Here is an 11,544-nt window from a genome sequence, read left to right as displayed (position 1 = left end):
GCGGGTAGATAAATGCATTTTTGGCATGTTTAAGAGTCACAGATATCTATGAAGTCCATGCTGTTTAAAGTTCTCCAACTAGTTTTTATAACCTGTCAAAAAAACATAAGCAACCTATACATGTTTCCCCAGTATTGACATGCATGCTCAGAACTCTCCACTGTAGTGAAATGAGGTGTTACTTCTGTGCTGATAGTTGACGAGTCAGCATTACACGACTTTGAGACCAACTAAATTAACATTGTCGTAATATGAAAGGCAAGCACAAGTTCATTTATTTATAGCAAAGGTCTTGGGTTACAGGAGGTCAGTTCTTGCCATCTTGAAAAGATAGGGGATAACTTATTGCATACATGTGCATTATAATTTAGCAGCAAGTCATTCATAGAAACACTTCCTTCCTACTGCTTTTTTGGTTTATTATCTCAATTATATATATATATTTTAACTTTACAAAGCATTTAACACCACCTTTAAGTTAATGGTCTTTTATTGGAAAAAAAAGACTAGCATTTACAACTTGGAATGGACATAAATTGTAATATCTTGAACAGCAATGTTGATAGTTGTGCTGAAGTCCACAGGCTACTCCGCCAGCTCCAAGTCATGGTACAGAAGGTTTTAAAAATATGAGAGTCCAAAGATGCTCCCTTGGTGAAGGTTTCTTTTAAAAATTTTGTGAACGGTAACAGCCTGACACCCGTTTCACTATAGTGCAATGCAGACAATGTTAAACCAGTATTTTAACACAGACATGCCATCCAGAGTTAAGATCATCCTATTTTTGGAGCACACTGCTACGTACAGGAGAACCATTCAACCTTTAGGGCATTTTCCTTAAGTTTTGCATCCTTCAACCATTTTGCTGCATACCATCCTGAGGTATAAACCAATTGTAAAGTAAACCAGCTATGACAATTTATACTACAAATTGAACTAGAATCCACTGTTGAACAAGAGAGTGGATCCTTTAGGTTTTTTTTTCCTTTTAATACACATGTCTGACTGTGCTCAATTGTCAAGCTGCATGCATGAAGAACTGGCCAGCCCAAACAGTGTAATAGTCATTAGCAAATGGAACTTTCGAGTTCACTAAGTGCTTCCTTTTTTTTTTATTTTCAAGGTAGTACAATTATTTATATTGTAAAACTGATGTTTAACTTTATCTTTTAGGGACAGGACCACCAACCATTACATGCAGTTTGTGGACAGAAGGTAATTTGACATTCAGTTTTGCTATACAGAAACAGAATGAATAAATGAACATTTTTTTTTTGCAAGAGGTAAGTAAAAGATTCAATTTGATTCTTCTAGAGGAAAAAAGGTGTAAAGGAGGTCTCTTCACTTTGCAGTCATCATCTGTACGAATTCTGAAAAGATAAAAAGTCACTGTGATTTACTGTCTCCAGCATACTTCAAGTCAAAAGTGTCTAAAACAGAGTTGGCATTAAAAAAAAGCATCTTTTACTGCATCAAAGGTTTTGTCCACAAAAGTGGACAAACAAACTAGTGTCCCAAGTATTAAAAATTAATGCCCTATGCAACAGGCTTTCCTCAGTCTGAATAATGGTTTTGAGTCAAGACAAGCATCTTTTTACCTTCATAGTTGACTTGCCCATCCCCATCAATGTCTGCTTCTCTGATCATTTCATCTACTTCTTCATCTGTTAGCTTTTCTCCTAAGTTTGTCATAACATGGCGTAGTTCTGCTGCACTGATATAGCCGTTGCCATCCTATGAGAAAAGAGTTGCACAAGACCATGAACAACAATGCTGACATTGACTAACTTGGAAACTACACCGAAGTTTCCAGTAACTGCTTCTGAAGCAGCCTTGTGGCACTTGGGACAGAGGTACAGACCCGGCACACTGTACAAACTGCAGTAAGTATTAGTCCTACTGCCTTTTGAGGCGTGCATGACACCATATCCTTCCATACAATTACTGTGCTGTAATAACAACTGCATGCTGGACTTGTAGTTGTGATAAGGTATTTTTAATGCTTCTAAAGAGCTTTCAAAAATAAACATAGAAACAAAACCAAAAAAAGCTTTTGTTTAGTCTCTGCTGCCTAAGCAAGGCCAAAGAGACCTGCTTCCCCATCAGCAAGAATGAAGTTAACTTTCTCTTCTGTATTAACACTACCTCCATAACTAGACTGCAGCTGGCTATGTTACGTTGTTTGGATAAGACGATACAGAACAAATCAAAGAAAGCATTTATATTCTACTCATAAGGAGTTCAGAGAAGTTTTATGGCAAAATTAAAAAGAGAAATCGACACTTCTAAGTCAGTGTCCTCATTTGCAACATCCAAGCCTAAAGCTCACTCTGAGCCACTTCAGAAATACCATCCACTGGAAGAATACACTAACTTAGAACAGGATATGGCCATCATCAGTAGATTACCTACCTCAGTGGCTTTAAACACTAATCTGGTCTGCAGAAATACCCCCACATTTTCACTGAAGTACTAGTGACTGACACTTTTTTCTGTAAAAAGTAGTAGTAAAGGCTTCTTTCACGCATGCATTACCTTTACAGCTGCACCAGCCACTACACCACACAACTCTTATAACGTCTGTCATGTTCAAACAACCCATAGAGGAGAATTCTTGTTCTAGAAAACTGATATATACCTAGGTATCCTTCAACAAGGTCAAGGGAACTGAATCCTTAAGTTTTCAAGAAAGCAACCTCAAAGTTGACATTTTAAAAAGAGAACATGCAATACTTCGTGTCCCTCCAAATACCAATGACATCATCTTGACTCCAAAAGCTGCCATAGGGTAGTATAAAACCTTGTGCACTCATGCAAATGTTTCCTCATTCTCCTCAAAACCACAAGGTAGAGAAAAACCCCACTCCTCTACTCACACATTTCAAAAAACCCCCACCCCCTCCACCAAGCATTAAGTTCTGCTAATCTCTGTTTCAAAGGAAAGGACAAGTAAGTTTTCCTCATAGGTGAGCCTGAAGTTTATACCTTGCTGTATAAAGCAAATAGAACCAGGCTGCAACAGTCCTGGTTCTGTATTCAGAACTATCTTTGCTATGTTTCCAATTCCTCTGCTTCTACTAGAGGACTCTTTCTCCTTCTAGATAAGAAGAGAGACAGCACTAAGGAAAATATAGACATCATTACTGCTTTTGAAGAATAGCTGTACTTTTAGTAATACCTTGTCAAAGACTCGGAATGCCTCACGGATTTCTTCCTCGCTGTCTGTGTCCTTCATTTTTCTGGCCATCATGGTTAAAAATTCAGGGAAGTCGATAGTGCCATTGCCTTAATAAAAAAGAAACTTCCAAAAATTAAACTTCCATGCTTTTCTTCATTAGCAACAAACAAAAAAAATCTGGCATTTGACTCAGCCAGGGACAAGAGTGTCAGATGCTCTGTTAACTGTCCTTATAGATAAACTGGTTCTTCTCTATAAATTGCTACCGTTGCCTTTTTTTGCTATTACAACATGCAGCAGCTGTAACAGCCACTCTGTTTCAGCACAAAATCAACTACTGCCTTCTTTCAAGGATAAGCCACACCATTTGCCAGCCAAGCTACAAGTAAAATGTCAGTCTGATCCTTCAAGGTTAACCAATAGCGAGACTTATTTTTACTTCAAATAAATCCCACAAAATTAACCTTTTAATTTCTTTATAATCTCTCAATTGTGTCTTCCAGGGAGAACACATATTAAGCTGCTATTACAATCCCAGGTTATCTAATACTTGGGAACATCACGCTTCATTAAACGGTTCATACTTTTTTTCTTCCTGAAAATCAACTGCCTCATCAACCCAAGTAGCACACCACAAAAGCAACAAACCATTCTAAGGGGCAACAACGATCTGCATATTTCAGTGACGTGAGAAAAGATGACATTATTTGTTATTACTGATAAGTTTAGCTGTATGTGTTCTTACAGGTATTTTACTGCAAAACTGAAAATCCCTGTTGACATCCAGGCCTCACCCCTAAGATTAAGCTTTTCATTCAAAGCAAAGATTTAAATTTCAGGCTACTCAAAGCTAGGAAAAAAGTGGTATGGTGAAGAAACTAGATTTATATAGTTGTGATTCATGTGCCAGAAAGGCACATTAAGCAGTTCACAAAACAATTTTAAACAGTTCACTGTGCAACTGAGATCTACTCATTGATTAAAGAAGCATACAAATTCATTGTGCAACAACCAAAGTTTAAGAAAATTCTTGCATCCTAGGGATTCCAGCCTGAGACATACACGGCTATTTATCATCTTGGCCAGCTTTACATACCAGTAAAATATGAACACAGGTCTCATACTCAGTTTTGAAAAAAAAACAAACCCCAATGAATATGCAGAAGAATAATAAAGCATTCTGCTGTAACCCGAATTTAAACAGTTGGGCAGGCATACTTATCTGAAGTCTCCTTCCGTTTAAAATCCACCAGAGCAGCATTTGGTGTGCAGCCTAAAGAAGCTACTATACACAAACTCTATATACTACTGCAGACACTGAAGCTTTTCAGATTCTGCATAGACTTAGCAATTAAGGTCAACTTAAACTTTTTTTAAGAAAGTAGTTTAATTAATATGGCCTGATAATCCAATAACTTATACTCTTGCCAATACACTTCCACTCTTCATTTACAAAAAGTTTAGAGAAAAATCACTATCACAATCAACATATAAAACTAAAGCCTTGACATCCCTAAGGAGGGTAGGTAATTTTCCTTTTTAAAACTGTTAGCCTGTATGGAGTTCAGAAACACAATGTGTTTCAATACAGGCTTTCTGGTGTTCATTTAAAGTAATTCTGTTAACCTTGATATGGGAAGGGTTTTCTGCCTTTGCCTCCAATAGCCCCTCTCTATCTATTAGGGATTTAATAGATTAGATAGACTATATAAAGTCTCTTCCAGTTGTACTAAGCTTCCATTGAATACACTATTCCACTCTTAACACATTTTTGGCCCTAGCCAAAACCATAGACATTGGTAAAGCTATTAAAACCAGAGTGGGCTGACAAAACATACAGAAAAGCTGGATGGAAAGAGAGGTTAAAGGCAGGTCAGGGCAAGTCAGATAGCAATAGGAAGCCTGTGACCCATAAAATATTAAAGACAAATAACATAACTTTGCTCTGCCCATTGCCTGTTTTTAGTCTCACAGACACTGCTAGTATCTTAGACATCCTTCTGAGTTTAGACTCTATCCAGCATTTTGAAACTGCTTTAAGAGCACTGTGTCATAGTCTTCCCTATGAAGTTTAAGCCCAGGTGTGGAGGTCATACATATTAAAGATGATCATAGCATCTTCCCAACACTTACCATCAGCATCTACCTCGTTGATCATATCCTGCAATTCTGCTTCTGTTGGATTTTGACCCAGTGACCTCATGACAGTTCCCAGTTCTTTTGTTGTGATAGTACCATCACCATCTTTGTCAAATAGGGAAAAGGCTTCCTTGAATTCTAGAGGCAGAAACAGTCCCAGTGTTTAGAGACATCACCAGCACGAGAAAACCACAGACTAAAAATGCACTCTACTGACAAAGCCTGGTACAACTCTAAGAAACACCTTCTTATCTAACTTCTCCCTGTATTGAGAGAATTAACACTGTCAAATATAAATAAAAAATTACTTAAAATACTAACACATAATTTTCACAGTAAATTCAAACTTATTTCATGTGCCTATTTATCTGCATTACAACTCTGTAATTAATTTCCATGCATGTGCATCTTGCCTGAGGCACAGTTGCTCCACAAACAGCATCTGCCTGAAATAAGTGAAAGGAGCCACTGGGTTCCCTTTACAATTAACAGACTTACAGGAACAAAAGCACTGTCATTTACCACTTCTTTTTAAGTCAGCAGACAATAAGAATTAATGTCAGCCACAAATGGGGAACTGGTCGCCAGAGGTCAAATAATGCTCTGTCTCCTAACCAGTATGAATTACAGACAGTTTATTAGGAGATTTATTTAAAAGACACTGGCTTGTAACAATGTGCAATAAACCAATCTGAGGTTTATTTGTTGCCATTTCATTTGTTGTTTATCTTCACTCTATTAAGAGTACCTAGGTCTGCTTTGACTCTAAGTAGTTCGCTTGAGTCTCACAATTATTTCTGTTTGCAAGAGATCTAGGAGAACTTGGCTCAAGTCTGAACATCTAAAAAAAAAATTATCATCATCTGTAGTCCAAGGAATAAGAAGCCTAAATTAAGAGGCATTGAACCAGTAATCTTCCAGAATATTTTTGTCTGTTTTCTTTTTAGTTTGGGATTTTTTTAAGTGAGTGCTTTTCAAAAGTGGTAGTGCAGATTTTAAATTGTCAAAGATTTTTTTTTCCACTATGCTCGAGATAATATATTTTCTTTTAGTCACAAGAGCTAGCAAAAAAAAAAAAAAAGAAATTATCATCAAAACACTTACCAGCAATCTGTTCTTCAGTCAGCTGATCAGCCTACACGAAGAATAGAACATTTTAGAATACTGTTTACCTCTAGCTCTGTCAAGCCATGAGGCAACTTCATTTATATTTCAGAAGTGATTTATCATTACTTTCATGAAGTCCCTTTCAAACCCGGGAATTCTGTCTCTACCAGAAGACTGCACTCACCTACATCACGCAGCTATTTCCTAAGGCATATAGGCTAACTTAGTTTGAAATTGCACATGAAGAACTGAACACCATCCTGCAACTTGGTCAATCTGGTTTGGTCCAGAGAAGGACACAGGGCGGTTTCCTTGCAGTTGGTCAGAGAGGCACAAAAACCCTAATGCCATGTGTTTGGGGTTTCACAGCACATGCCATTCCCAGGAGGGCAGTGGCCCAGCACAGCTGGGGGTGCTGCACACGCGTGGGCTGACGTGCCACCCACTGCTCCAGCCCTGCCCACCCTCCCCACCTCACTTCAGCACCTCCAGCCCTCTGCCAGACCCACAGAAGGGGCTCTGCTGTGATATTACAAATTACATCTCAGGGTCATAGTTTTCTTTGTCAGAGGTGGTAAAAACCTCTAAGTTTTCACACATCATATTATTTTCCATTCAGTCAAGCAGTTTAAGGTGCCTCATCCTGACATGCAGGTTGTTTTATAAATAACTTTAAGTGGCAAGATTTAAAATGCCTGCTTATGACCTTCTGCACATCAAGAGGCCACTGCTGCACACAAAGCTATACACCTCAGTGGGCAACCAAAAGGGCTTTCTAGAGCTTAACTGTGATAGCCATATCCTTCCAGAAGCCTCTCCCTATGTCTGGATAGAGCATCACAAAAAGCTCCACTGTTTGGACTCAAAGGAGCTAACTAGTTCTTTATAGAAAAATATGCCTTTCCCTGGTAAAGGAAAAAAAAAAGAGGATTTTGCATGCCTAATCACAGATTCTGAAGAGTATGAGGTACCAGTTTGTTTTAAATACATTTTATTGGATCGTTTTCATTAATAGAACACAAAATTTTGTAGGTCAGAGAAGGTAGGCAAGCCGTTCTTGTCCTAAAATATTATTAAGTATAAAAAACATCTAATTGCAACAAATGCAATGGAGAAATAATCAGCAATACAATGTTAAGCTCTTGCATATGGGAAAAGGATAGGCTTGAAAATCTGCTCTATATGTTAAGGTAAATACACAGATCTCATCTGTAATTAGGTATGGGGTTTGTTTTAAGGTCTGTATGTAATGATTAAACAATTCCCCGCATGCAGTGTGTTGGAGGAGGGAGAAAAGGGTAGAAATGCTAACAGCTAAATACAGTCTTCTTTAATAAGTGCGAAAAGCTTGTGTTCAAAATCCAGCTCGACTTCTTGCACTCTTTGTGATTTTCCAGAAAATTCGAGGTTTCACTTAAAGATTATCTAAGGAATTTACATAACAGACTCACTGCCCTGCAGAACAGGAAACAGAGCCACACCTTGGCAAAAACCTCCAGCCCACACCACCAGCTCATTGCCCCATTAATCGGAGCTCAATGAACGTTTCTAAATTTCAAATGCAAAAAAAAAAACAAAAAACCCACGAAACAAAACCCCTAAAACTTTTGCACACCCGGTGATGGCCGAGGACACAACCCGACCCTACACTGCCAAGGGGTTCACCTTCCCGAGCAACAGGCATAGCCACTATCCCCTTGCTACAGGACAAAGGTACCCAGCCAGGGCTGGAGCCATCACCCCACCCAGCCAAGTAATCAAATCCTGTCCTGGTGATGTCAGCCTTCTACGGGAAGAGGAGATGGAGAGACAGAGTCGAGGAACACCCAGATTGCCAAAAAACGATTAGAGGTCAGTATGCAACTGTTTCTCCGCTCTCCTAGGAAGCGAAAAACCGGGAAAATCCCAGCCCTTGCTCTCTCTTGCAAGCAGCGCTGGCTGGCCGCACAGCACCCAGCAGATGATGCGATGCGTTCCGGCGGGCATCGCCCGGCCGGCGAAGCGGGAGGCTCGCAGCCCGCCGGCGCAACAGGCGCCCTTTCCGGCCAGCAGCCACCCACTGCTGCAGTGCGTCCCCGTTTCCCCTCCCTCCCTCTACAGCCGACGGCCACACCACGTCCTCATCACACAACCGCGAGGGCGCCCGGGCTCCGCGGCCAGCTTTCCTCCCCATCGCCTTTGCTCCAGCGGGCGGCTGGGGCAGGAGCTCTTCCTCCGCAGCCCCCGGGGAGAGGGGAGGCTGCGCCCCTCCTGCCCCGAGCCCCCCATGCAGGAGCTGGGCCGCTTCCAACCGAGCAACTCGCACAGCGCCCCGGTCCCCGCGGCCGGGGGGTGCGCGGGGGCCGGGAGGAAGAGGAGGAGACATGATGTAATGCAGACAGAGATGGGCTTCGCCGCCGCGGCTGCGTTTTTTGGGGGGGGACTGGGGAGGACGGGGGGGCGCAGTAGCTGCAGCGCGGTGCCCTCCCCCGGCCGCCCCCCCGCTCCCTGCGCAGTGCAGCTGGTGCCGGAGCCGAGCGAGATCCTCGCCCGCAAACCCGCGCCGCGCCCCGCCCCGCAGCGCGCCCTGCCCGGCGCTGGGGCCATGGCCCCGGGGAGACGCGCCCGGCCCTTTCCGCAGGGGAGGGAAGGCGAGGCGGGGCGGGAGGGCGCGAGGCCGGGGCGCCCACACGGCAGGCCCGGGCAAAGGGGAAGGAAGCGGCGGAAGAGGAAGGGCCGCAGCTCCGCGGCGATCCCGCGCAAGGCGGCAGGGAGTAGGGAGAAGAAGAGTCCGCAGCCACCAACCCACTCACCCCGCGGAGACCCGGGCGGGAAGAGGCCCCGCGAGGCTTCCCCCACTCCCGCCCCGCTTCTCCCCAGGGAGAGCCCAGCTCAACCAACCCGACCGTCCCCAGCTCCGCAGCGAGCGCACTGCGCACCAGCCCCCGCGCCAGCCCGGACACCCCATGCCGCACCCGGCCGGTCGAGCGAACGAGCCCCCTACCATGGCGCGGCGGCGGCGGGCCCGGCGGCGGCTGCACGAACTGCGCGACCACGAGCGGCGGCGGCGGCTGCTGCTGCCTCCTCCCGGCGCGGCTCACGGAGTGCTGGGGCTGTGAGCCTGCGCCGCCCGCTATATACGTGGGGCTGTATCCCTCCGCCGGAGCGGGGCCCTTTTCCCTCCTCCCCGGCGCGGTATGTGCGAGGTGACTGCGGCGGGCGGCCCTGCCCCCTCGGCGGCCCGGCCCCTCCCCCGGCGGGGCCGCTCCCGCAGCCCCGCGGCCGAGCGCCCCCAGAGGGGCGAGGGCAGCCCGGTTCCGGCAGTGGCTCTTCTCTGCCGAGCGCTGGTGCCGGTGCAGCCCGCGGGGAGCTGCCTCGCCGCCGGGTCGCTGCCGGGTCCCCGCCGCTCTCCAGGATGGAACCCCCGGAGCGAGGGCATCTCGGCCAAGTTGGTGCTTTTTTAATTTTCTAGACAGCATCCCTGCTGGCGGGGCGGGCCTGCGCTCCCCCGGGGAGCCCGGATCGGCACCTGAGAGAGGATGGTTGCGCGGGGACGGGGGAAACTTTAATAAAGGACTCTTTTTACGGTGGGAAGGCGTGTGTGACAGCGACTGTAAAACTAAAATGTTGAAGCGAGCACAGCTGCCTTTTAAATGAATCATAGGACTTTTGTCAAGCACCAAAATCCGGGCGACGGCGAGATTCAATCCAGAATTGGATGGTCTACAACTGAGGTGTCACTTCAGCCTCTTCAGAAGCCTGCAATTGAGCGGCAGCAAAACCATGTCCTGATGTCAAAGTGTTACATTGTTCATTTCTTCCCTGTCAGCTCTGAGGATTTTGTCCACACTGATAATAATCCAAAAAAATATTCACACTGTAGCTCCTTTAATAGGCACGGAAGCACAAACCTGGGTCCACTTTGGAATCTGGGTTTTGGTTCCATTCATGACAGGTTCCCTTAGATTTTGAGATTTGTTGTAGTTTGAGATATTTTTAGTTGAAGATTTTAGTTTGGGCCTCTCTCTGGATTGGGAGACTTGCAGTATTTCCAGTGTGGTCATAATTCTGATAAATCTGCTTGCAATATAGCACTAAATCTTTTGAAATTCATTTGTCTATTCTGGTTTTGAGAAATCACACGTACTTTACAGCGTTTGAAATAAAGACTAAATCTGTCTGTTTGTTTAACAGTTTCAATAGCTTTGCCACTGAAGTTACAATTTATTTGCTTGCCTTTCTGGAACATAGTGATAGGTTGGCAGGTACAACAGTTACCTGTTTGCAATGTGAGGGATTTCTCAGCAAACAAAATAGCACATTTAAATGTGTCATAGTTTGGTTCCCAAGCCATTCTGACATTTGTATAGCAACTACTGTATGAAATTATGTCAGAAAATCAGTGTGCAGCTGGCTAGTCTGCAAATGATAGGTTTATAGACAGCTTCCATTTTAGATGTGGAATGCCCAGCCTCCTATTTTTAATATCTCCTTTTTGCTTTGTTTTGGTTTTTTTTTAACTACCAAACAGTGATGCTGATTTTTTTTTTGTCCTGAGGAAGAACATGCAAATAATCGATCTTTCATTTTCAAACCAGACCAGCAATTTTAGGCTCTTACTTTCCTAGATTAATTTCTTTCTGGAAAGCATGGCACAATGTTTGATTGGTGTAAGTTGCAAGAGTGTTTGCTTGGATACGTGAATCTTGGAACTCTCTGAGACTTACAGGGATATGTGAAGAAAAACGTTCATGTACAAATTGTCCAGCTTATTGTGCTGGTCTTACATAGGTGAAGATCTCATTGTTAAAACACTACATAAATATTGGGCTAGTAAATTTGTACAATTATCTTGCAAACAAAAGGTATTATCAGAAGAATAATCTTATCAACATTTAAATGTGACAGTTTAGAATGTGAATGCTTTATTTCAATCACCTTAATTTTAAGCACATGTAATATGTTCCTCCATTGATCCAAACCTTCACTTGTTAAAAAGTAAAGGGATTAGATTTATCTGTTGAGGAGACTATAAGACAAGTAATTAAAATTTATGTAGATTCTCTTACAAACTATATCAGCATTCCAGCGATTGGACATACGTGATGAAACTTGGGAATGTGAAGTAGAAAGCCACTCAG

The 11,544-nt window shown here is 43.5% G+C and overlaps 1 protein-coding gene across 1 annotated transcript; it reads right to left on the bottom strand.

The window, feature by feature from the left end:
- Positions 1-252: 252 nt before the first annotated feature.
- On the bottom strand, positions 253-9,512 carry CALM1 (calmodulin 1). Its single transcript, XM_014869877.2, has 6 exons — positions 9,408-9,512; positions 6,422-6,452; positions 5,312-5,455; positions 3,179-3,285; positions 1,599-1,734; positions 253-1,370 (listed from the first exon to the last, which is right to left on the bottom strand). Exons 1-6 carry the CDS (start codon positions 9,408-9,410, stop codon positions 1,342-1,344), a joined length of 450 nt encoding a protein of 149 aa, XP_014725363.1. The 5' UTR covers positions 9,411-9,512; the 3' UTR covers positions 253-1,341.
- Between the last annotated feature and the right edge of the window lie 2,032 nt (positions 9,513-11,544).

This window comes from Sturnus vulgaris, chromosome 6 (genome assembly GCF_052056855.1).
Source record: "Sturnus vulgaris isolate bStuVul1 chromosome 6, bStuVul1.hap1, whole genome shotgun sequence".
Taxonomy (NCBI): Eukaryota; Metazoa; Chordata; class Aves; order Passeriformes; family Sturnidae; genus Sturnus; species Sturnus vulgaris.
This window is presented reverse-complemented; position numbering and strand designations above follow the sequence as displayed.